This window comes from Pteronotus mesoamericanus, unplaced genomic scaffold (genome assembly GCF_021234165.1).
Source record: "Pteronotus mesoamericanus isolate MK-2021 breed Mesoamerican mustached bat unplaced genomic scaffold, CSHL_Meso_final scaffold_118, whole genome shotgun sequence".
Classification (NCBI taxonomy): domain Eukaryota; kingdom Metazoa; phylum Chordata; class Mammalia; order Chiroptera; family Mormoopidae; genus Pteronotus; species Pteronotus mesoamericanus.
In genome coordinates this window covers 10,055,799-10,083,540 of record NW_026555301.1, presented here as the reverse complement: position 1 = coordinate 10,083,540, position 27,742 = coordinate 10,055,799, and the positions used below count along the sequence as shown (strand labels likewise).

The 27,742-nt window shown below is 36.8% G+C and overlaps 1 protein-coding gene and 1 pseudogene across 1 annotated transcript in view; one reads left to right on the top strand and one right to left on the bottom strand.

Moving 5' to 3' along the window:
• PIEZO2 (piezo type mechanosensitive ion channel component 2) overlaps window positions 1-27,742 on the bottom strand; it is a 487,309-nt gene that overhangs the window by 299,685 nt on the left and 159,882 nt on the right. The window contains exon 3 of the mRNA XM_054587349.1: window positions 549-674. Coding sequence (XP_054443324.1) covers window positions 549-674 — 126 coding nt within the window. The remainder of the gene's footprint in view (window positions 1-548; window positions 675-27,742) is intronic.
• LOC129081671 (rho-related GTP-binding protein RhoG-like) lies at window positions 1,029-1,608 on the top strand (annotated as a pseudogene).

The window sequence follows — 27,742 nt, the reverse complement described above, 5'->3', positions numbered from 1 at the left end:
AACTTCAAAATATAATGTATATAATATTATTTTCCTATGAATAAAAACAAAGAACTTCCAATTTGGGAAAGAAACCTATATGTATCATTACATTTTCCCCATAAAGTCATATAAAATCTTTTGATCTATGCCTCAGAAGAAGATTTAGATCACTAAATGTTATAAAAGTATTTTACTTTTATATTCTTATTTGTAATGTTAGAAATTGTACAATCTTGTCTCAGCTGTACTGAAAGTTCTAAGGACTGTATGTAAATCTTGATTTTTTTGGATTATGCTCAATGATAATGTCTTACATTCAGATTGGAGTCTAATATCTAATATATGCTGAAGATTCATTAATTAATTTGCTAGTACTACTTAATTCTCCATACCAAAGTTTCTTTATATGTATGTATAGTGTATTGGATTGAAAAATGACCAAAAATTGCTATCAATTTGATAATATAACTAATTATTACATAGATTTCTATGAGAGTTATAACACATAGTATACACTATGAGAGTTATTAGGCACATACATAATATGAAAAAAAATTAGTACTCACAGTTGTAACCAGGTTCGATACGGTGTTGAGCTTCAAGGCTAGCCAATGTGATGTGAAAAATGATGTGCAGTAACAGGAAGGAAAGACTGGTGAAGCATAGAGACTTTAATAACCGTCCTGTGTGTCCTAGGGGATAAAAGCACAGAGATTATGAGAGAATTTAAGATGAAACACATTCATTCTCACCTTTCTATAGTTCCACATAAAATATGTTTCTATATAATCTATTATGTACACTGACTCAAAGGTATATGAATAATAATTACTCCCTTATTAGTCTAAAGATGAAAGCTATCTTATTTCCTTTGTAAAATTATACAATTAACATACATTAAAAATTCAATATAGCTCAACCTGCCAGCAGCCGACACTGACGCTGCTCCCAGCTCCCCCGCAGCGGGGAGGGCACCAGGTCATTGCATCCACAGGGGCCCAGAAGGGAAAGGAGGCAGTACCTCCACTGCAGCAGCGGCACCCACGATGCAGAGCAGCAAGTATGTGGTGGTGGGCGATGGGGCTGTAGGCAAGATATGCCTGGTCATCTGCTACACAACTAATGCCTTCCTTCCCCAAGGAATACATTCCCACAGTGTTCGACAATTACAGCGCCCAGAGTGCAGTTGATGGGCACACAGTGAACCTGAACCTGTGGGACACAGCAGGCCAGGAGGAGTATGACCGCCTCCGCACACTCTCCTACCCTCAGACCAATGTCTTTGTCATCTGTTTCTCCACTGCCAGTCCACCTTCCTATGAGAATGTGCGGCACAAGTGGCACCCAGAGGTGTGCCACCACTGTCCCGACATGTCCATTCTCCTGGTGGGCACCAAGAAGGACCTGAGAGCACAGCCTGACACCCTGGGGCGCCTCAAGGGGCAGGGCCAGGCGCCCATCACACCGCAGCAGGGCCAGGCACTGGCCAAGCAGATCCATGCAGTGCGCTACCTCGAGTGCTCGGCCCTGCAGCCGGACGGCGTCAAGGAAGTGTTTGCTGAGGCTGTCCAGGCTGTGCTCAACCCCACACCGATCAAGCGTGGGTGGTCCTGCGTCCTCTTGTGACCCTGGCACTTAGCTTGTAGGCTGCCCCTGCCCCCCCACCAGTTGTGCCTTGGCGCCTTGTCTGCCCCTAGCTGTGCCTTGAGCACTAATTCTGGCACCCCTTGCCATGGGGCTCCCTGAATACCTGTTTATCCTTAAAGAAGCCCACAGAGAAAGGGGCTTTGGGTCCTGCCCTAATCTGCTTGGGAACACCAGGTATTCTTGAGAGCTCACCTAGGCCAGGATTGGACTCCTCCCCATTTTCCCTTACTGACCAGTTGATCCAGCTTTCCACACAGATGTTGCTGCCTATTGTGGTGCCTTCTCTCAGGTTAGGAGCTCTCAGCCATTCCTAACCTCTCCCTTGCTGCTCTTCAAATTGCTTCCCTCTCAAGATGCTCTCTCCCTTCCCCAATGGAGCCACAAAATCTTGAGAAGATGAATGTTCCCTAATTTGCCCCCATGTGCTCAGGCCTTATGCATTGCTGACTGACTCAGCCCCTCCACCCCGGCTCCTACACCCATCAGCATCAGTAAAACCTCCTGTCTCCATTGGGGAAAAGAAATTCAATATAAAAGAAACATGCTTTTCTATTTATCATACTATGTTACCACAAAAATTAAACGACAAAATCCCTTAATCCAGAAAATTTTATAAAGGAGTTCCAACACGTTTGAAAGAACAAATAATCCCTATCAATAAAATGAGTTCTGGAGAATAGAGAAAAGGGCAAGTTTTCTAAAACATTTTAACAAAGAGTAATGCTAATTTCAAAATTAAATAAGTCTAGGAAAAGAAAAAGAAATTATAAGCCCATTTTACTTATGAACATAGATACAAATTATTAAAAATATTTTTGCTAACCAACTGAAAGAGCATAGGAAAACATAATTCATCATAAAAAGCTAGGGTTTATTGCCGATAAACAAGTGTGGTTTAAGATTAACAAGTCATACACTAGTAGTCTGAATCATGCTTTATTCAATGGATATGAAGTAAATATTTCATAAAGTTTAAAATCTTTTCATAATAAAAGAAAATAACAGAAAACTAGGAATAGAAGGACATAGTCTTAATATGATAAAGAATTTATACCATAACTAAAGCAAACGTCTTCCTTATGGTGGAATGTTAGACATAGCTCATTAATGTCAGATAATGATCTAAGATACTTGATATCCTTTCCACTTAACTTATTACTTGGTATACTGACCAATGTTATAAGATAAGAAAAAAATGAAGAGTTGAAATAATTACAATTATTCGCAGATGATATTCTCTATCTAGGATGCCAACTGACCAACTATTAGAACAAATACAAAAAAATGATTCAGGCACAATATCATCTTATAGAAATCAATATAGCTCCTCTACATTAATAATAATCAAATAATAAAAAAAACAAGATGGAACTTAAATTAGTAACCAAAACTACATTGTAATGGCTTTGTTAATGTGTCACCTGCCTAGGCTACAGTCCCGGTTATTTAATCAAATACTAGTCCAGATATTACTCTAAATTTACAGATGTGATAAAGGTCCTTAATCAATTTATCATATTTTGCCAAGCATAATGCACTTTTTTTGCCCAGATTTTTGAGGGAAAAATAAAGATGCACATTATATATGGGTAGTTTTGATTCTATATCTATATAAATATTTTTAATTATTTTATTTATGCTTATGCATTAAAAGCATGACTCCAGATAGCAATAACGATACCACTATGCAAAATAATACCTTGGAATATGATAATTGGTTTTGTTTCTAAAAATAAATAAATAAATAATTGAATTAAAAAATTAAAACAAAATATTTTTTTTCCTGAAAGTTTGAGTCAAAAACGTGGGTGGACTTCAGACATGGCAAAATAAGGGCTTTAAGTAAGGAGATTATCATTGATAAACTGAGATGGTCTGATTTGATCATTTAGAAGGAATGAAAATTAGGTTGGGGATCCAGGAGTAAGAGTGGGGGTAGAAATTCTGTCACCTGTGGACAGTAGCTTTAACCTACGTCTATGAATTTCAGCTGATCATGATGATGATTTTCCCTTCCTGAAAGAAGACTGCCCTATGGACTTTGGACTTTCTTAGCCAGCTTACATAATTAATAGTGCAAGCCAATTCCTATAGGTTGAATCTTGATTGATAAAAGTATCTCAGAATTAACCTTAAAAAATAATACACAAGACTTTTATGGACAAAACTGTAAAATTCAACAGTAAAAAATAAGAATACCTGAATAAATAAAGAGATTTGTCACACTCATGATCAGATAACTTGATGAAAATGTCAACTTTTTCCAAATTTAGTCTAAACATTCAATATAATTTCAAATAAACTGGCAATAGAAACTTATATTTCACAATACATATAAAAATGTATTGAGAAAGTCAACAAAATTATTTAAAATATATATTTGGAGAAATGAGTCTATGAATAGTTAAGTCAATTTTTTTATTGTTCTTCAATTACACTTGTCCCCATTTTCCTTCCATTACTCTCTCCTGCCCCACCTACCCCCATTTCCCACATTCAATCCCCCTCATTGTTTTTGTCCATGGATCCTTTATACATGCTCCTTGATGAACCTTCCCCTTCTTTTTCCCATTATCCCCATTCCCCCTCCCTTCTGATTACTGTCAATTTTTTTTTCTTTATTTCCATATCTCTGGTTATATTTTTCTTGCATGTTTCTTTCATTGTTTAGGTTCCACTTATAGGTGAGATCATATGGTATTTGTCTTTCACCGCCTGGTTTATTTCACTTAGCATAATTCTCTCCAGTTCCATCCACGCTATCAAGAAGGGTAGGCATTCCTTCTTTCCTTCACCTGGGTGGTATTCCATTGTGTAAATGTATCACAGTTTTTTGATCCTCTCATTTACCGATGGGCACTTAGGCTGTTTCTAGCACTTGGCTATTGTAAATAATGCTGCTGTGAACATCAGCGTACCATTGATTCTTTTGAATTGGTGTTTTGGGATTCTTAGGGTATAATCCCAGCAGTGGAATTGCCAGGTCAAAAGGAAGTTCCATTTTAAGTTTTCTGAAGAAATTCCATACTGTTTTCCACAGTGGCTGCAACAGTCTGCATTCCCACCAATAGTGTACTAGGTTCCCTTTTCACTTTGTTTGTTGATTTGGTTGTGATGGCCATTCTGACTGGTGTGGAGGGTATACCATTGTGGTTTTAATTTGCATCTCTCTAATTGATGTTAAGCATTTTTTCATGTGTATATGGGCCCTCTGTATGTCCTCCTTGGAGAAGTGTTTTTTCAGATCCTTTGCCCATTTTTTAATTGGATTGTTTGTCTTACTGGAGTGGAGTCATGTGAGTTCTTTATGTATTTTGGAGATCAACTTTTGACTGAGGTATCATTGGCAAATATATTTTCCCATAAGGTTGGTTCCATTTTTATTTTGATGATGTTTTCTTTAGCCATGCAGAAGCTTTTTAATTTGATGAATTCCCATTTGTTTATTTTTTTAAAGATTTTATTTATTTATTTTTAGAGAGTGGAAGGGAGGGAGAAAGAGAGGGAGAGAAACATCAATGTGTGGTTACCTCTCACGTTCCCCTTACTGGGGACCTGGCCTGTAACTCAAGCATGTATACTAGATGGAAATCAAACCAGAGGCCCTTTGGTTCTCAGGCTGGCACCCAGTCCACTGAGCCATATCAGCCAGGGCCCCATTTGTTTATTCTTTCTTTTATATCCCTTGCTCCAGGGGACATATCGGTGAAAATATTGCTGTGTGGAATATCTGAAAGTTTTCTGCCTATGTTCTCCTTTAGAACTTCTATGGTGTCATGACTTATATTTAAGCCTTTTATCCATCTTGAGTTTATTTTTGTGTACAGTGTAAATGGTGGTTGAATTTCATTTTTTTGCATGTAGCTTTCCAGATCTCCCACATCATCTGTTGAAGATGCTACTTTTACCTCATTTTATGCTCCTGCACACTTTGCCAAATATTAATTGACCATAGAGACATGGGTTTACTTCTAGGTCCTCTCTTCTATTCCACTGTTCTATGTACCTGTTCTTATGCCAGTATCAGACTGTTTTGATTACAGTAGCCTTATAATATAGTCTGATATCAGGTATTTGAAAACCTGGGTGAAATAGACAAATTTCTAGAAACATATAATCTTCCAAAAATGAATCCAGAAGAAACAGAAAGACTGAACAGACCAACAACAGCTGGTGAAATTGAAGTAGTAATCAAAAAAATCCTGACACACAAAAGCCCTGGACCAGACAGTTTCACAGGAGAATTTTATAAAAACACTTCAGGAAGAGCTAACTCCTATCCTTCTCAGACTATTCCAAGAAACTGAAGAAGAGTGAAAACTCCAAAACTCTTTTTTATGAGGCCAGCATCATCCTAATCCCAAAACTGGATGAAGACACAACAAAGAAAGAAAACTACAGGCCATTATTGCTGATGAACATAGATGCTAAAATCCTCAACAAATATCGGCAAACTGTATCCAGCAATAACATTAAAAAGATCATCTACCATGATCAAGTGAGATTCCTCCCAGGGATGCAAGAATGGTACAATATTCACAAATAAATAAATGTAATACATCACTTAAACAAAAGGAAAGACAAAAGTCACATGATCATATCAATAGATGCAGAAATAGCATTTGATAAGGTACAGCACCAATTTATAATAAAAATACTCAGCAAAGTGAGAGTAGAGGTGGCATACCTCAACCTAATAAAGGCCATATATGACAAACCTACAGCCAACGTCATACTCAATGGGCAAAAACTAAAAGCTTTCTCCCTAATGTCTGTTTTTACCATTTCTATTCAACATAGTATTGGAAGTTCCAGCCACAGAGATCACACAAGAAAAAGAAATAAAAGGCATCTGAACAGGAAAGTAGAAAGTAAAACTGTCATTGTTTGCAGATGATGTCATAATGTACATAGAAAACCCTATAGACTCCACCAAAAAACTATTTGATCAAATATGTGAATTTGGCAAAATGGCAGGATACAAAGCCAATATTCAGAAATCAAAGGCATTTTTGTTACATCAACAATGAAATATCAGAAAGAGAAATCAGGAAAAATATCCCATTTGCAACAGAAACAAGAAAAATAGAGTACCTAGGAATCTCCTTAATCAAGGAGGTAAAAGACCTGTACTCAGAAAATTATACAACACTGAAGAAAGAAATTAAAGAAGACACAAATGAATGGAAGCATATGCTGTGTTCATGGATTGGAAGAATTAACATCATCAAAATGTCCATACCACTGAAAGCAGTTTATAGATTCAATACAATCCCTATGAAAATACCAATGATGTATTTCATAGATATAGAACAAACATTTCTAAAATTTATTTGGAAACATAAATGACCCTGAATAGCCTCAGCAGTTTTGAGAAAGAAGAACAAAGTAGTAGGGCTAAGTCAATTTTGAATGTTTAAGGAATAAGACCAAAAATAGGTGAGGTTTGTGTGTCCTACCAGACATTAAGGTATGCCATAAACCCATAAATTAAAACAAAAACAAACAATGAGGAACTTGAAAGTCAAATGCAAAACCATAGAGAGCTCAGAAAAAAACTATATAAACTTGATAAATGTCACAGTTTACTATATAAGTTAAGAGGAAAAAATAGGCTATCTAATAAATGAAAAACTGGCTCAATAAACAGAAAAGAATAATGCTGGACCCCTGCCACAAAGGTGATCTCCAGAGAAGAACAACAGAATTGAAATGGATAAAAGATACTTGATTACACACACACACACACACACACACACACACGCACACACACACCCTTAATTACAGTCAGTCATGCTCTAATTAATTCTTAAAATTTTTCATGGAATTCTTAAAAATTATTTCTGTTTTTTTTGGTTTGGGAAATGTGTGTACAGAAATAATTGAAGATATCTTCTTGCCCATGAGTTTTAAGTACTCATTCTCATTTACACAATAAATATAAATTTTATCCAAAAGAGATGTCACCTAATAAACAATCACTCATAATTAGAAATATAAGAAAATAGGGCATATATTGAAAATGATCAAAAATATATATGGTAACTTCTAGATGCTTTGTAAAAATAACCCAGATAGCAGATTCATAAAATAGTCCATTTATGGCCAGAAAAAAATGGTATCAAATTGTATATTTATACCTCATTTTTCCATTATAATTCAAATGCTAAAGCCAAAGAAATTTAATATTAGCAGAAGGAATAAATATCAAGGAAAGGAGGCACAGTTTTTTCAATAAATTTTAGCTTGGGTTTTATTCATTGATTTTGTTTATTTGTAATATACTTCCTCAAGTAGAGCTTGCAAAAATGAACTATTGTTGATTTATAGATTGTATACAAGAACTGGTTTTTTAAAAATTATATTTAAAATTATTTTTAATTAAATTTCTGGGACGATATTAGCTAATAAGATCATATAGGTTTCACACGTACATTTCTATGATACTAGATCTGTATATTGCACTGTGTGCCTACCACCTAAAGTCAAACCATCTTCTATCAGAATACATTAGGCTCCCCTCCAAACCCCCTACTCCCTTCCCTCTGGCAACCACCACATTTCTGTTTGTTTTCATGAGTTTTAGTTTTATATCCCTCATATGAGTGAAAACATGATTCTTAACTTTTTCTGACTGACTCATTTCAATTAGCATGATGTTCTCAAGGTCCATCAATGCTGTCGCAAATGGCAGTATTTCATCTTTTCTTATGGCTGAGTGGTATCCCATTGTATATATGTACCATGTCTTCTTTAATCCTCTATCAAAGGACACTTTGGTTGTCTATGTGTCTTGGCCACCATAAATAATGCCTCAATAAACATAGGGGCACATATATCTTTGTGAATACATATTTTTGAGTTTTTTGGGTAGATATCCAGGAGAGGGATTGCTGGGTCATATGATAGCTCTATTTTTAATTTTTTGATGAATGATCAGAGTGTTTTCCATAGTGACTGTACCAGTCTACATTCCCATCAGCAGTGGATGAGGGTTCCCTTTTCTCTGCAACCTCTCTAACACTTGTTATCACTTGTCTTCTTGATATTAGCCATTCTAACAGGTGTCAGGTGGTATTTCATGATAGTTTTCATTTCCATCTCCCTAATAGCAAGTGAGGTTGAACTGGGTTTTAAATATAGGTATAAATCTAACTTACCCTATTACATTTTTGAGAGAATTCAGAGGCTATTGTTTTAGCCAACATTTTGAGTTCTCTAGTTTTCAAGTGATTTTTATTTTTTTATTTTTTTTAAGTTTTGAAAAAAAATTTATTGTTCCAATACATTTGTCTCCATTTACCTGCCACCACTCTTCCCTGCCTCATCCCCCTCCCCGTCCTTCAATCATTCCTCACCTTGGCTTTGACCATGTGTCCCTCACACCTGTTCCTTGATCTGACCGTTCCCCTACCTCTCTCCCCCCTCCCTCCTGTCCCTGTCAGTTTCTTCTTTCTTTCATGTTGCTAGTCATATTTTCCTGCCTACTTACTTTGCTGATGAGGTTCCACTTATAGATGAGATCATATGGTATTTGTCTTTCACTGCCTGGCTTATTTTACTTAGCATAATGCGCTCCAATTCCAACCATGCTGTCACGAATGGTAGTAGCTCTTTCTTTCTGCTGTGTAGTATTCCATTATGTAAATGTACCATAGTTTTTTGATCCACTCATTTACTGATGGGCACTTAGGTTGCTTCCAGTACTTTGCTATTGTAAATTGTGTTGCTATGAACATTGGGGTTCTTTTAAACCTATGAGCATAGGTTCTTTTGAATTTGTGTTTTGGGATTCTTAGGGTATAATCCCAGCAGTAGAATCACTGGGTCAAAAGTCATTTCCATTTTTAGCTCTTTGAGGAAATTCCACACTGTTTTCCACAGTGGCTGCACCAGTTTGCATCCCACCCACAGTGTACTAGGGTTCCCTTTTCTCTATACCCTCACCAGCACGGGTTGTTTGTTGATTTGTTTATGATGGTCATTCTCAGTGGTGTGAAGTGGTACCTCATTCTGGTTTTAATCTGAATTTCTCTGATAGCTAGTAATGATAAGCATCCTTTCATATGTCTCTGGTCCCTGTGTATGTGCCCCTTGGAGAAGAATCTGTTCAGGAACTTTGCCCATTTATTAATTGGATTGTTTGTCATCCTAGAGTAGAGACATGTGACGTCTTTATATATTTTGGAGATCTAACCCTTGTATCATTGGCAAATATATTTTCCCATGCAGTTGGCTCCCTTTTCATTTTGCTGATGTTTTCTTTAGCCATGCAGAAGCTTCTTATTTTGATGAAGTCCCAATTGTTTATTCTTTCCTTTATGTTCCTTATACTAGGGGCTATATTGGTGAAAATATTGCTGTGTGGGATATCTGAGAGTTTCCTGCCTATGTTCTGCTCTAGGAATTTTATGTCATGACTTACATTTGTCTTTTATCGATCTTGAGTTTATTTTTGTGTATGGCATCAGTTGGTGGTTGAATTTCAATTTTTTGCATGTAGCTCACCAGTTCTCCCAACACCATTTGTTGAAGAGGCTATTTTTACTCCACTTTATGCTTCTGCCCCCTTTGTTGAATATTAATTGACCATAGAGACATGGCTTTATTTCCGGGCTCTCTATTCTGTTCCATTGATCTATGTGTCTGTTCTTATGCCAGTACCAGACTGTTTTAATTACAGGGGTCTTATAATGCAGTTTGATGTCAGGTATTGTGATCCTTCCTACTTTGTTTTTCTTTCTCAAAATTGCTGCAACTATTTGGGGTCATTTATGGTCCCATATAAATTTTTGAAGTGTTTATTCTATGTCTGAGAAATACATCATTTGGTATTTTAATAGGGATTGCATTGACTCTATAAATTGCTTTGGGTAATAGGAACATTTTGATGATGTTAATCCTTACAGTCCATGAACATAGTATTTGCTTCCATTTATTTGTGTCTTTCTTAGTTTTTTCTTCAGTGTTGTATAGTTTTCTGTGTACATGCATTTTACCTCCTTGGTTAAGTTTATTTCTACGTACTTTATTTTTCTTGCTGATCTAGCAAAGGGGATTTTTTTCCTGATTTCTGCCTCTGATATTTCATTTTCAACATACAAAATCATCTTTGATTTCTGAATATTGACTTCGTATACTACCATTTTGCCAAATTCACTTATTACGTTAAGTAGTTTTCTGGTGGAGTCTATGGGGTTTTCTGTGTACACTATCATGTCATCTGCAAACAATTATAGTTTTATTTCCTCTTTTCCAATTTGGATGCCTTTTATTTCTTTTTCTTGTGTGATTGCTATGGCTAGAACTTCCAATAATGTGTTGAATAGAAGTGGTGAAAGTGGACACCCTTGTCTTGTTCCCGATCTTAGTGGGAAAGCTTTTAGTTTTAGCTGATTGAGTATGAGGTCGGCTGTAGGTTTTCCATATATGGGCTTTATTTTGTTGAGGTATGCCTCCTTTATTCCCACTCTGCTGAGTGTTTTTATCATAAATGGGTGCTGTACCTTATCAAATGCTTTTTCTGAATCTATTGATATGATCATGTGACTTTTGTCTTTCCTTTAGTTTATGTGATGTGTTATGTTTATTGATTGTGAATATTGAACCATCCTTGCATCTCTGGGAAGAATCTCACTTGATCATGTATTGCTTTTGTGCTCATGTACTTTTAATGTATTGCTGGATACAGTTTGCCAATATTTTGTTGAGGATTTTAGCATCTATATTCATCAGTGATACTGGCCTGCAGTCTTCTTCCTTTGTTGTGTCTTTTTTTTTTTTTTTATTTTGGGATTAGGATGGTTCTGGCCTCATAAAAAGATTTTGGGAGTCTTCCCTTTTCTTGAATTTTTTGGAATAGTCTGAAAAGGAAAAGGGTTAGCTCTTCCTGAAATGTTTTGTAAAAATCTCCTGTGAAACCGTCTGTTCCAGGGCTTTTGTGTGCTGGGAGTGTTTTCATTACTGCTTCAATTTCACCAGCTGTTATCAATCTATTTTGGCTTTCTGCTTCTTCTTCATTCAGTGTTGGAATGTTATATTTTTCTAGAAATTTGTCCATTTCATTGAGGTTTTCAAATTTCTTGGCATATACTTCTTCATAGTAATTTCCTACAATCCTTTTTATTTCTGTGATATCAGTTGTTATTTCTCCTCTTTCATTTCTGATATTACTTATTTAGGTCCTCTATCTTTTTTTTTCTTAATGAGTCTGCGTAAAGACTTGTCGATTTTGTTTGTCTTTTCAAAGAACCAGCTCCTGGATTGGCTGATTCTTTGATTTTTTCTTTTAGTCTCTATATCATTGAGTTCTGCTCTGATCTTGATTTTTCCTTTTTTCTATTCACTCTGGGCTTTGTTAGTTGTTGTTACTCCAGTTCTTGAAGCTGGAGGGTTAGGTCGTTTATTTGAAATGTTTCTATTTTTTTTGAGGTAAGCCTGTGTTGCTCTTAACTTCCTTCTCAGGACTGCCTTCATTGTGTCCCATAAGTTCTACACTGTTGTATATTCATTTTCATTTGTTTCCAGAAACATTTCTAATTCTTCTTTGATCTCATTATTGACCCATTCATTGTTTAATAGCATGCTATTCAGTCTCCATGAGTTTGAATGTTTTGAATTTTTTCCTTGAGGTTGGTTTCTAGTTTCAAGCCCTAGTGGTCTTAGAAAATGCTTGTTATGATTTCGACTTTCCTGAATTTGTTGAGGTTTGTTTTGTGTCCTATCATATGGTGTATCTTTGAAAATATTCTGTGTATATTTGAAAAGAATGTGTATTTTGCTTCTTTGTGATGCAAGTTTCTCTATATGTGAGTTAAGTCCATTTGATCTAATGCATCATTCGGTTCCACAATATCCTTGTTGATGTTTTGTTTGGAAGATCTATCCAATTTTGACAGTGGGATGTTAAAATCCTCTACTATCAGTGTGTTGCTGTCTATATCTTTCTTGAAGTCCTCCAAGATTTTCCTTATATATTGGGCTGCTCCTGTGTTGGGTGCATATATGTTTACAATGTTTATGTCTTCTTGATGGATTCTTCCTTTGAGTATTATGAAGTGTCCTTCTGGATCTCTTTTTATGGCCTTTGTTTTGAGATACATTTTGTCTGATATAAGTATTGCTACCCCTGCTTTTTTTTCCTGTCCATTTGCTTGGACTATTTTATTCCATCCCTTTACTTTTAGTCTGTGTAGGTCCTTTGTTCTGAGGCAGGTCTCTTGTAGCCAGTATATGTGTGGGTCATGTTTTCTTATCCTTTCAGTTATCTTGTGTCTTTTGATTGGGGCATTTAATCCATTTACATTTAAAGTTATTATTGATAGGTACTTATTCATTTTTTCATTTTGTATCTGTGTTTCTCTCTTTCTCACTCTTTTTCTTCATCTTCTTAAACCAGTTCCTTTATCATATCTTGTGGTGCTGGTTTGGTGGAGGTGTATTCTCTTAGCCTTCTTTTGTCTGAGAAACTCCTTATTTCACCTTCCATTTAAATTGAGAGTCTTGCTGAGTAGAGTAGTCTTGGCTGCATGCCCTTGCTTTTCATGACTTAGAATATTTCTTGCCATTCCCTTCTGCCTTGTAGTGTGTCTGTTGAGAAATCAGCTGCTAGATGTATCAGAACTCCCTTGTATGTTACTACTTGTTTCTCCCTTACTATCTTTAGGATTCCCTGTCTGTCTTTGATATTTGGCATTTTAATTATGATGTGCCTTGGAATGGGCCTCAATGGATTCCTCATGAATGAAACACTCTGTGCTTCCAGTATTTGCATGACTTTTTCTCTCCTCCAATTAGGGAAGTTTTCCGTCATTACTTTTTCAAAGAGGTTCTCTATCCCTCTCTCCTCTTCTTCTCTTTCTGGTATACCTATTATACAGATATTATTACATTCCAGGTTGTCCTGCATTTCCTTAAATGCCTCTTCACTTTTTTTTTTAGTCTTTTTTCCATTTCTTGCTCTTTCTGGGAGCTTTTTTCTACCTTGTCCTCCAGCTCACTGATTTGATTCTCTGCTTCATCGAGTCTGCTTTTGATTCCTTGTACTGTGTTCTTCAATTCAGAAATTGTATTCTTCATTTCCTCTTGCCTCTTATTGAGAATTTCTTTGTCTTTTTTTCATGCTGATATAATTTACAATAAGTTACTCATAGTTTCCCTGTTGTTTTTGGTAATTCTTTCTGAGCTCACTGAGCTTCACTGAGCTTCCTTAGAACTGTTTTTTTTTAATTCAATATCTGACAGTTTTCTCTGACTGGCCTCTATTTCATTTAGTTCTTTTCGTGGAGATTTCTCCTTTACCTTCAATTGGGGGGTGTTTCTCTTTCTTTCCATGATTTGTGAGACTCTTCTTTTTTGCTTCTGAATCATAAATTGCTCTGTCTTGACTTCTTTACTTTGTGGTGTGAACTTCTATGGAAGTGACCGTGTTTTTTCTTTTCTTTTTTCCTTTCTTTCTGGATCTGCTTCCGATGATGTCAGTTGTTCACCCCATCTGACCTTATGCAGTCTTTAAGAGACTTCTAGAAATCTACTGTTTGTGTCTGTCTTCTCTAGTTGTTAATCAAGTCACTCTGCCCTCAGCAGTCAGGGCAGGGAAGAGTCCCTCCTTTGAGCGGGGTTATTGTGTCCTTTCACACAACTGCATCTCAGGGGATTGGTCAACCCAAGGAAGATGCAGCTATGGAATGGGGGATGAGTCAGCACAGGGACCCCACCAGCCACTTTTTCAGTCCTATCTTCAAAGCCTCCTTCCGAAGTCTCTCCTCAGGCAGCTCTGGCCCCTCTGCTCCCGCTTCTGCCAAAGCTCAGCATAAGTGTCTGCCACTACAAATTTTTGCCCTGGTCCTTTAAACAGCTCCTTATGTCTCTAGCCGCCTGTCTCTGGCAGAGAGCACCCTGCCACTTTTCACAGCTGGCTGTCTGTGTGTTTCTTGAGCTCTGGTGCTGTAGGCTGGAGATCCCAGCTTATGGTTTAGACCCTGCTCTTCTCAGGAGGGTCCAACTGTTCATTTCAATATCCCTCTGATGCTGCCACCTGTGGGTGCCTAGTCCACCTTCTCAAGCCTCTATCGCACTCCTTACCAGTTAGGTTGTGCTAAAGCTGATTCCTCTGTTTGGATTTAAGGTTCCTCTTTCAATATTGTTCAGTTGTTTTCCAGGGGATTTCTCCACAATTTAGTTGTCCCAGATTGGTCCTGGGAGGAAGTCAGTGTGACTTCCATTCACTCCTCTGCCATCTTGAATCAGAATTCAAGTGATTTTTAAATGCGACATGTAGAAGATCCATGGTTGTCATTATTTTGTCAGTATTTGAAGCTAATTGGAAGTTTTCCACTTAAGAAGCAGCCTAATCCAAAATCCTGGCAATTCTTAAAGAAGAGCTCTGAGATATGTGGCAATTTTCTTTTGGTAAAAATGGAACAGCAAAAAGTATCTATTGGTTTATAGATGAAGTTAATGAATCAAATCCATATTTTGCATAAAACCAGAGTTTGAAGATATATACCTCAAAATCTTCTTCATCCCACCCCAAAGATATCTTTATTACTTGTATACAACTTAATTAGAAAAACCTCTTAGAAGTACCATATATATGGTACTTAGGAAAACAAATTACCTTGGAAAGCAAGTATTTATACTAAAAATATTTCCCACAATTTTGTACCCCTGATATAGCAAATGAAAACCAATTTGATACACAAAAATGAGGGTTTTCTTTTTGATTCACCATGAGGTTAAAAACAGACACCTTTTAGCTAGAAAGAGTGTGATGGGAGTTTAAAATAAACTAAGCAGTCAAGTTTTTAAGTTGACTCTATGAAGTTGCTAATACTAACCATCTGACTGAAGAATGGCCATTCCACTAAGACCAAACTAATACAAATGGAGATAAGGCATACACATCTATTACATATTCCATTTGAAATCTCATTGAGGTCATCATTCCAACATTCCTCAGAATACTTTTTTGCCAAAAAGAGTGAATCACAGAGAGGCTTCTGGGAACACTACAAAAACCATGGAAGAATGAATGACAAGTTAATTTCCCTTAGAGTTCTTCCCACCTTCACAGATTGGACTAAAATCTTCCACTGCATGTCTCCAAGTGAAACTTGGAATTCCTCACTGCAGTGCATCTCTTACTCCTCCTTTGCAAAAGCTCAATTTTCTATTTCTAATATTTCTATTGGCATATTATTGGAGCCAAAAAATCTCTTTTTCTTTCCCCCTGGCCATTTGGATCTATCATTTTTACCCTGGCTTTATGTGCTGTTATTTAATAATTTGAAAGTGTTGTAATCTCCTCTAAAAGGTTCCCCACAATGAAGTTGACACTATATTCAGAGAGAAAAATGGTACCAGAGAGAAAAATGACGTTTTGGATATATAAAGGAATGAACAGCGAAGGGACAAAAGAAGAAGACATAAAGCTGCCAGCTTCACAAGTGTCCACTTCTCCTCTCCTTTTAAATTTATCATTCATGACCAGGTCTCATTACTTCTACAACATCTTTGATACAGAGGAACAACTTTATAATTCTTATATTGCATATTGTCTGTACCTGACACTTGGGAATATATATCTTATACTGTTAGTCACTGCCCTAGGTTGGGTTGCCAGGAAACAGACTCTACAATTGCATTTACTGTGCAGGAAGTTATTGGGAGATGTGTCTTTCACACTGATAGGGAGGTGAGGGTGAGAGAACTGAGCCAAGAGAGAAGCTGGACAGGGCTGCATGTGTACAGGAGCCCTCAACTGGTCCTTGAAAAGCTTTGGAGCCACAATAGCTCTTCAGAGTTCCCAAGGATTAAGATAAGGGGACTGAAACTTTATACCGCACCCACTCCCATCATTGACCAGAAATTAGATATGAACTGTCTCTAGATATGGGTGCTGCTTGGTCAACGAAACTTCCTAGAGTCGAAGATGATCTTTGCTGTGAGAAGTCTCAAGTCAACACTCCAGCCACCTGGAGAAATAAGTGCCACAGTCATGGAGGAAGATTGGGATGGCATCCCACAAAACCATGAGGTTATCATGTCCTTGACTTTTATTGTCCTCAACTAGAGCATAAACATCCTGCAGGTAGCTTAGCAGGTACCTTGTGCTTAATATCTATGGGGCAAGAAGCAGGCTGAGGGCATGAAGCAGCAGGGCCTTCCAACTTCAGAAAATACTGGGGGCCTGGGAATTATAGGTGATGGTGTAGTTATTATTTCCAGGTACCTCTTTAGCTCTAAACATATGAAAATAATAGATAAAATATGAAGCAGATCACCAGAAAGACATACTGGACACCAGCATAAGATAAATATCTCTAGAGTTCAGAAATGGAAGATAAACACTAAGCTGCTTGCAAGCTGGCTTTGAAGTGAGAAATAGAAATCAAAGGTGGTTTCCTGGTGAGCATTTAATTACATGTTCACTATAAGTAAGGAGGACATTGTTAGGGACACTGATTAAAACAAGGGTTTTTGTTACAAACATAAGCTTCATAGATTTTATAAGAATTCTGGAAAAGAATCTGCTCTTGACCACTTTATGATCTAAGGTTTACAATGAACTATGTGATTAGGGAAGAGGAAGAGTATGGGTATTACCTACTGAGCAAGCCCAAATCCCCAACATCATCAAAGGAAAAATCTCTGAACCACTAGGAAATGATTTAATTCTCCACTGGGGTCCAGGTCGGAACACTGCAAAAGCATTAGAAAGAGAGATTAACATGGGCGGTGGAGAAAGAGAATGCTGGAATGGGAATAAGAGGGAGGAAGATACTAAGACAAAGAAAAATTTCTTGTTCCTAACAAACCGTAATTCAGAAACACATAAGGATACATAAAGCTAGAAAAGATGATTGGGATGTGAACCCACTAAAAGTAAAAAGAAAATTATGAAACATACTAAAAATGACTTGAAACTAAGTTGCCTGGGATCCTCAAAATGGCAAATAAAATAAATCCTGAAAAGTAAACAAAAAATATTTTTAAATAAACAAAAATAAAAAACAAATGACACCAGAAATCAACTATATGTCTTAGAAATTAAAAATATAGTCATTTAATTAGTAGAATATGAAGCCTAAAACTTAGTCTGGATAGAGACCAAAGATAAATTTAGTGAATTGGTTGATAATAACGAGGAGTTCATTGGAAACTCAGTACAAACTAACAAAAAATTGGGGAGCAGCAGATGGAAGACAAGCAGTTGGATAGTAGATTGAGGACATTTGACATATATCATTAGGAATTCCAACAGAGAAGAATATAGAGTGGAAGAAATATTTGATGTATTGTCTTCTATTCATTTATTTGATAATTTATTTGTGGAACAAACAATTGTTTCGCAACTACTATGTGAGAGACATCTTGTTAAAGACTCCATAGTCTCTAAATAGAACAAGCACACATTGTACCCTTGAGATCATTGATGATATTGAGAAGCAGAGAAAATGTTGAGTGCATCATAAAGATAATAAAAAATAGAAATTGGAAGTAACTTTTTAATTTAGATTAATTAGAAACAATATATGTAAAAATATACATGCACATGAGCAGATACAGGTTGAAGGAGTCAAAGAAGTTTTCAGCAGAAATGGAAATTCTAGGTCCTCTAGCTCCAAGGTCAGAAAGTAATCATTTTAGGCAAGGATGCAGTTCTGCCATTGTAGGGCCAAAGCAGTCACAGATGATATACAAGCAAATTAGTAATGGCTCTGTTCCAGTAAAACCTTATTTACGGACATTGAAATTTGATTTTCAGGTAATTTTCACATGTCATGAAATAATTTTGATATTTTTTTAACCATTTATATGAGCTCACAGTCCATACAAAAACAGTGGTGGATACAGGCAGGTTTGGCCTGTGGGCTGCAGTTTGCTGACCCCTGCCCTAGGTAAAGAATGCACATTTGAAAGCAAAATGTTCATAAGTATAGAAAAATACTTATACACTTGGATATTCAAGAAACTTACTAGTGGGCATTACATTGATTCCATGATGTCTGAGGGTTATTCCCCATTTATGGAGCATAAACAAAGTAGGGTGCTGGCTCCTTCACGCCAGGTCATAAACACTGGCACTCACTCTTTGCACTCACGTGACTCTGTTCCCCAGAGAAGACTCCTCAAACCCTTTTACTTTCTCTAATTTCACTGTTTCCAAAAGGAGATTAGTCCAAAACTCAGAATTTGAATAATAAATATATGCCTAACTCTTGATATTATGAGGTAGTTGTTTTGTTGTGATGTTTTATTAGAGGAAAAAATATTCAGATAGAAATGTGCTTATACACATGAAATTGTGTATAAGTGCACTTAAAACTTCCTGCTAAAGCCTAAAATGCCAAAGTGTGGAAAAGAAGCCAAACTGAATAATTTAATTTTTAAGGCTGCAAAGAAAATGTCTTCCCTTGCACATTCTCATAGCCCTCCACGTGTGGATTTAGCAGAAAACATGCCAATACAAACATTCAATGCAGATATGAAGAATTTTCTGTAGTAGGCTCCATGGATTAACCAGTCCGACTCAAGAGAGGAAGGCACTTCCAAGAGCAGTGAGCTCTGAGGCTTCCTCATTGAATAGCCAGGGCCTTTCCATGAGGTCAAGGACAGGCTTAAGCAAACACATAATCAAACACAGGAGACAGCAAGTAGCAGGGCCCTCTGCAGAGCCACCCCAGTGATGGGTCTTATCCCTGCCCTTCCATATCTTCCTTCTGGAGGGCAGGACAGCACTGACAGGCTGAAAGATACATGAGGTTTGAGAATGTTTATGGTATTTACTACAGCACTGAGAAAAGTTTTCATGTAAAAGTGAAACCTCTGAACTGGGGCTTTTTGCTAATTCCGTAAACAACCTATAGTACTAAGGGAAGAGAGTTAGTCACTATTTTGTGTTGCTGTTACTTTTTTTTTTAAGCCATGTTATGATTTCTGCATCTTTGACCTTGAACAACTGAGGATTTCCATGTTCTCCTGCCAAGGCCTGAGACGAGTTGGGTGTGAGTGGAGCCTGTCCACTGCAGAAACTCTCTGACTGCAGGCATCTTCTTCCTGCAGAAATGCCTTGCCCCACACGCCTGTGAGTTTTCAGGGATCTGAATACGACACATGGGGAAGAGTTATTAGTAGCGATACTGCTAAGCACTGGGAGTGAGGAGTCAGTGGTACACTCCCTGGTTCCTTTTGCATGGATATCCTGCAAATCTCAGGGGAAAACAAAAAGAGAGAATGGCTAACTAGATATTTATCAGATTTGGCTTTGAAATGCCCCATTCCACCACTGTTCTAGACTTTCACAAATTTCTCTGACTGAATTGCTCCTCCCTGTGCCCCATGTTTATAGTCAAACAAATCACAGAGCAACTCATCTATATCAGGGAGTAGCCATTCAATAATAAAAAGCCCTAGTCATTTTTAGACAATTAAAAATATGAGAGATAATGGTTTTATGTCCATACATTTACTTTCAGTCTATGTGTCTTAGGGAGTTTAGCTAGGATGTGGAAAAGAGAAAATACAAAATAAACACAAAATGCACAAGAAAAATCTGTTCTCCTGATCATGTTGTCAGAATCAGAAGGTAAGATTATTTTTTTTTTAAATTTTGAGGTTAATGGGTCTTTGTTCTGTGAACTGCAGTTATCTTAATAATTGATCATTCAAGAAAGGAAAAAGCACGCTTCTAAAACTTCTTTCCCTGAACTCACTGCATTCAACACACAATTTTGTCAGAGGAAAATCCTGTCCAACGCATCGCTTGAGGAAATTGATTTGTGCATTTCCTAAGGCTGACCAGACTGTAAGTTTCTTGAAGGTAGGAGCCAAATATCACACCTCTCTATACACTCCCAAGTGCCTAGCGCAGCACTCAACACATGAGAGACCTCATTAAATGGTTACTGAAAGGAGCTAATAATAAATAAAAATCACATAAATGAGAAAAGGTGGTTCTTGTGTACTGATCTCAATACATGTTGGCAGGAACATTTTGCATCAAGCCAACAAGAAGTCCTCATATTTCTTGTTATTTTACTAGGCCAGTTCGCCAAATTCTGTACCAAGGGACCTACAAATGGTAATGAATGGTAGAAAACAATTAGGTTATTGAGTCCATTCCCCTCCAAGGCAGGCTTATTCCCCATGGAGCATTCTTCCAGCAATTAGCTTTAGATGTCTCCTGCACAGTTATCCTGCAATTCCTCTAGAAAAGCAATGAGTTTGACTCTGAAAAATGTCTACCCTGCTGCACATCATTCTCTTATACTCCACATAACTTTGTCTTTCTCTTTGTTTTTTCACTTCTTTTTTCAAGAAATTTAGTTCTCCATTTATTGAGTGTCAGGAATTAATAGCTACATAAAGAAGGAGTTTCTCCCTTCAGCTTTACATCAATGGAGCTGCAGAACCTTGGATGCTGGGGTATCACTACACACCTGCGTGTGGTGCTCATCAAAGGCAAGTGTACATTAGGGGCTGTCAGTAGTGCTTCCAGATGCTCACTACATTCATCAAGTTTTGTTTTACATCTGCTTTTCCATTGTCATGGGATTCTCAGCTGAGTTGGCCAGGAGTCTTTCTGTCCTTGCTAGCTCATCAGGAGAGACTTTGTGTATCATTATCTTGTTCCCTCTCCCCACCCAGGGAACATGTACCAGGTTACTATGATTAACAGCCTTGTGACCTGCTATATTTATTCTCTCTAACCCTGAGCTTCCTCCTCAGGCTGGGGAACCATGTGGGGCAGTTGCCAGCCAGCACTGCCTTCTGTTTGTTGTTTGTGCTCACAAGCAACAGGTGAGTGACTAATCTGCAAAGGAGGGGGCGGTCTCCGTTAAAAGGCATCTATTATTCTCAATTTCTCTCCCTAGAGAGAGCCTAGCAGATTTTTAAAATCCAGCTTTTTAATTTATTTTTTTATCATTTGCTACAGTGGTATTTTTTGTTTATCTGTGAAACTGGCAAAAAGACACTGCGATTTCTCTTTTTAGATTGTACATGCCTCTCTCCTTCCTTTTGTTCAGGTCTCAAATCAGAAGTTTAGATGTTTGGAACTTCCTTTGTCATCAAAGCCAAAAGAGACACCATTTTACAGGTGCTCCTTATCATATTATCCTGTTCTGTACACCTCACTGTTTGCAATTACCTCATTTTATTTATTTATTTTTTTAACATCTGTCTCTTTCAAATGTAAGTTTCACAAGTACAAGGGCCCATTTTGTCCTGCCTGGTTATAACTATATTTCCAACGTACAGAAAAGTGCTTAGCAGGTACTTAGGACACAATAAATATTGGTTAAATGAACAAACAAATGAATGAAATGTAACAGTGAACCTAATAAGTCATAGGTAATTTACAGCTGTTAACACAGCCACATGGATAATACAACATAAACTCTTTATTCTTCACCAGGGTAGAAGCTTAAAGGAAGCAGGATAGTAGCATATGGCAGGGAAAGAAATAGGCAAAACTTGTCTCCTCAGAGTTAGATGCATGGAGATAAAAAAGGTACCTGGTATTAGCTTAGTGGATTTGCATTCACACACCTACATCTAGAATGAAATAGAGCAGCCAAGTTCACAAATCCCTCCTTCCCATCATCTTCAAGTTCATTCATCCTCTTCCTTCATCTCTTTCCCATTCTTTCTCTGTCTCTTTCTCTCACACACATGCATACACACTCCAAATCTTAAGATACTTCCCTTTCAGTTTTATCTGTTATTTGACTCGAGTATATTCTTAGCATGAAGATTCTGCACTAAAAGTCCAAAATAACCTTAAAGTATATGTTTTAATAACTTTACCTGTTTTTTTATCTTAACCAGAACTTACATAATTTAGAAAATAAAAACGTGTGCAGAGATTTTGAAAGTGTCCTCAGAAACAAAATGGTAAATTGAGTTTCAGGATTAGTCATCATACACCCATTTATTAAGGAATATTAATACATCTAGCTTGCATAGGTTACACTTTTTCTTAACATAAAAGCTTTAAGTCACTTGTCTAGTTTGAATAAAGTGAAATGCATAAATATAGTCACTTTATGCATTTATGCATGAATGTATATATATGTATTATTTATACAGAAATGCAGTGCAAAATTCAATGAGTTTTGGAAAATGTTTGCATCTGTGAAGCTACCACGACAAGATCTAGAATGTTTACATGGCCCAAAATATTTTTCATGGTCTTTACAGTCAATTCTCACCTCTTCTAGAGAAATAAGAATCTCAAGGAACCCCAAGCATAATAAGCTCAAAGAGAAATACCTCTAGAATACATCATAGTCAAACTACTGAAAGTGTAAGATAAAGGAAAAAAAATAAAGGGACCAGAGAAAAATAGCACATTAAAGATGAACAATGACAAAATTTATGACTCACACCATAAAAATCTTAGAAAGCCAAAAGATATTATAATAATATATTTATTGTGCTGAAAGAATAGAGAGGGAAATTTTTTTTGACCAAAAATTCTGTATCTAATGAACCTATCTTTCAAAAATGAAGGCATAAGGCAGTTCCATTTTTAATTTTTTAAAAAAAATTTTGAGGTATTTCCATACCGTTTTCCACAGTAGCTGCACCAATCTGTATTCCCACCAACAGTGCAAAAGCATTCCCCTTTCTCTACACTCTCACCATCACTTATTGTTTGTTGATTTATTGATGATAACCATTTTAATTGGTGTGAGGTGATTCCACTTCTGAGAATTTATCCAAAGAAACCCAAAATACTGATTTGAAAGAACATAAGAACCCCTATGTTCACTGCAGCCTTATTTACGATTGCCAAGATATGGAATCAACTCAAGTATCCATCAGTAGATGAGTGAATAAAACAACTATGGGGCATTTATACAATGGAATATTACTTGGCCATAAAAAAAGAAGAAAATTTTACCCTTTGTGGCAGCAGGGATGGACCTGGAGAACACTATGCTAAGTGAAAGAAGCCAGTCAGAAAAATACAAATACCATATGATTTCATTCATATGTGGATCTAGTGAACAAGCTTAACAGGAAAAACAGAGACAGACTAATAGAGAGCAGTATGACAGCTAAGGGGTTGGAGGTAGGGGGTAGAGGGATCAAGTAAAAAGGAAAAAGAACTAATGGACATGGACAACAGTGTGGTGTTTGCAGGAGGTAGAGGGAGAAATGGTAATAGAAAAAGTACAATAAAAAATGAAGGCAAACATGAAAACATTTTTGGACAAACAAAAATTAAGAGGATTCACGACCAACAAACATGTGCTCTAAGGGTACTAAATGTTCCTCATAAAAGGAAAATCACACTGACTGGCAACTCAGATCTACTGGATGGAATGAGGAACACAGCAATAATAAATACATGAGTAAATGTAAAAATATGCTCCTCAGCCCCACCAACTTAAGATAGGCAGAATGCCACTGGTTTCTGACTGCCTTCAGAGGGCATACATTCCTCCTCATTTAGAAGATGCAATGTGTATTTGACAAAGGGGCAATACATGTATATAGAGAGAAATATATAAACCTGAGATTCCCTTTAGCAACAGTTTTCCTTGTAATCAGTCGGTGGACATCAAACTCTCTGAATTTATAAAGTTCCCCTTAAACAAACAAACAAAAAAGGAATCTTTCTGTCAGATCATCTAGAAATTGATCACACTACCGTTGCCTTCTGTGCCTGTAATATCCATGCTATCCACAGCCGTGGCCTTGTGCTAATCACCCAAGATACTGCCTCTGCATTGAAAATAGGCCAACCATACCACAGCATCAGGTTGTGCCTATCCAAGAAACATCAAAACAAATCCCAAACACATGCTTTCATCTGAATTAATTCATGCAATCAGCAGCTAGTTAAGTCTTATGACTGCGTCTCTTCCTGGCCACCTGAACATATTATAGTCCAATGATGACTTCCCTGGTTCCTCAATTGCTTGCCTATGACCATCTGTCTTTAGCATTCCACTGAACCCCATTCTTTACTGGGTTTTCTGGCGTCAGCTACATATCCTGGCTTTTGACCCTCAGTAACTGATAGACTTCTAGCTCTGAACTTATGGATCCCAAATCACTTTTATAGTCCACAGTTCTATCATTTGCATATCTCTTACTCATCACCTCATCCATTCTAACATTTACTGTCTGCATGTTATATACATGTCAGTATTATAACAGTTGTTATGGTGACCAAGGTAAACAACATACAGTCCAGGTACTGGAAGTACTCATGTTTCCAAGGGGGTGAGGGGTCAGCTAGTTGATTTAAGGGTAGAGGGGATGACAAGGTGTTGGGAAAGCTTAAGGCTCAAAGACATGTGTGCTGCTCTCCACAAACTTAATTAAAAATTATAAATATTTTGGAGCCCTCCTGCTTTGGACAATAATAAACCTCTCAGCTAATTAATTTAATAGAGAAATAGGCATAAAAGCCTTCCCACTCAATAATAATTGTTTTTATTATCTTCTTATATTATCCCTTCAACTGTGTTGAGAATTAAATTTGCCACATAACTACTTATGTGATTTTGTCCAAATCCTTCAGAATCTCTGTAATTTTTTCTTTTGCCACATAAAATCAAAGATTGCCTCAAAACAGAAATTGTGTTTGGGTGTTCTTAAGGGGCAGCTGTTCTTTAAGTGGGCAATGTATGGCAAGGGTTCTTATTAAATAATATTTGGCTAACTGGGGTGTCTCTGAAGTGTGTGGGACTTCACGGAGGCTACTGTTCATGAAAGCTATGTGGGGACCTTACACTGATCTCCGTTGAGTCAGGTAATGGGTTTTTTGTAAAAACTCCTCTGGTTCTCTGTAATTCCACAGTGAGCTGAACTACTGTGCATAAAGTTCCATGTAATGGCTCAACAAGTAGACTGGTCAAAGCAGACTGTAGAAGTGTGTGTCAGTCTTAATTTTTAAAGATTTTTACACTTCTTTGTATTCATACAGACTAATAATAAGTGGGGCACTGCAGAAATGTGTTGTGTTATGGGCTGAGTTGTTTCCTCTTCAAATTCTTATGTTGAAGTCCTAATCCCCAGTATTTCAGATTAACTGTGTTTGGAGGTAGGGTTTATAAAGAGATAATGCTTCATAAAATGATGTCCCATGAGTGGGTCTTATCTAGTATGATTGGTGTCCTTCTAAGAGCCGATCAGGACACAGACACACATAGAGGGAAGACCATGTGAGGACACAGGGAGAAGATGGCCATCTATATGCCACCAAAAAGGGCCTCAGAAGAGACCAACCCTGCCAATACATTGATCTCAGATTTCCAGCCTCCAGAACTGTGAGGAAGAAATTTCTGTTGTTTAAGCCACATACTCTTTGGTACTTTTTAAGGCAACCTTATGAATACATGTAGGCATTGCATGGAAAGAAGACATTATGAAGGAACTTCTACATCTTCATGATTTTTTAATCAATAGATCCCTAAACAAAAACACATTTCAAAGTGCCCTGTAGCTTTAATTCATAAATATGTACCAGATACCTACCAGGTGACAGCATTGTGCTAATGCTATAGGCAGAAAGTGAGTTTGAGTAACACACAAACCAGAGGGAAATAAAGGCCCTCAAAGAGATCATTACTCTACACTTTGGTTTTGAAAGTTGTAAAATTGAGCTATTCGAAATGCTGCCTGAGTACTCCCCAAGGTACTTGCAAGATAGTGATTTCATGTTCATAAAATTACCTGAGAAGGATAACGTGCTCTACAAAACTCAGGAATTATAGACACCTAATTACACAATCCTCTGGAAGCAAAATTCTGACTCCACACACTTCACATATCCATAATATCTCTGGGGATATAAATGCACCAAAGAAATGCATATTCACTCAAAGTGCACATGGATCAAGTCACTGATTCAAAGTGTCTTTATTCACTAACCCTCATTTATTCTCTACCTCTGTTTTCTCTGAAAAACTCATGAACTTGGACTGTGCAGCTTTGAGAAAATGAGCAAAAAACTGTAAATGGACATTTGTCGGTCCTTAACTAATATAAGAATCTAAATATACTGGCTATTATTTTGCCTTATGGTAACTGCCATGAGGTTGGGGTTCCTGTCTATCTTTTATGTATTTGTATACTTTTTCTAAAGAAGATTTGATCCTAAGAAGTCCAGTAAATATTTTTTTTAAATAATTATATTGTGAACATATTCCTATTGAATAGACAAATAGCTGAATATCAGGTTAGGTTAGTTTTGTTTTTGTTTTTTGTTTTTTGGCTTTGGGTGAGTCTTGGGTTATTTTAAGTAGGTTAGTTTTTAAATGCGTCGAATTTATTTGTTCATTCAGCATCTGTTCATTGCACATTTACAATAGACAAGACTCTGTGCTATGTAGTGTGAAAAAAACAACACAAAACAGGCAAAGCATGGCCCCTGTCTATAAGCTCTTGCCTCAAGTCCTTTAGTCATAACATGCAAGAAGCCTCCTAATAGACTAAAAGGATGCAGGACTTAGAAACTTTTAAAATACATTTTTTCTCTTTAAAACATTTTAATTTTCAAATTAAATATTCATTCATTCATTTATTCATTCATTCATTTTAGAGAGAGAGAGGGAAACATCAACTTGTTGTCCCATTCATTTAGGCATTCATTCATTGGTTGATTCTTATATGTGCCATGACCATGGATCAAACCCACAACCTTGGCATATTGGAACAATGCTCTAACCACCTGGGCAACCTGGCCAAGGCTAAATCTTTTATTTCTTTATTTATTCATCTATTTGACATGAATCTGTTTACAATTTGATCTTTGTTTCCTATAACTATACTTTTAAAAAGGGTCTTAATTAAATTATACTACCAACAATTGAACAATGTAATGGAGTTAAGGTTATAAATATCAGAATCAAACTAATCTCTCCTGGCAACTGAAATCTACTATGTTGGAGTTTGACTTTTTTCTCTTACATAAATCAAGAGATAATCACATGCTAACCTCTTTCCTTTTGTAGTATATGTAAACTTAATACATTTAAATATTTCCTCCCCATAGTTAATGAAGACCTTATTATTGCACATAGTAGGACAATATTTATGTGTTAAATATGTTAGATAATTTTACTTCAATACTCATATACAACAGAATTAG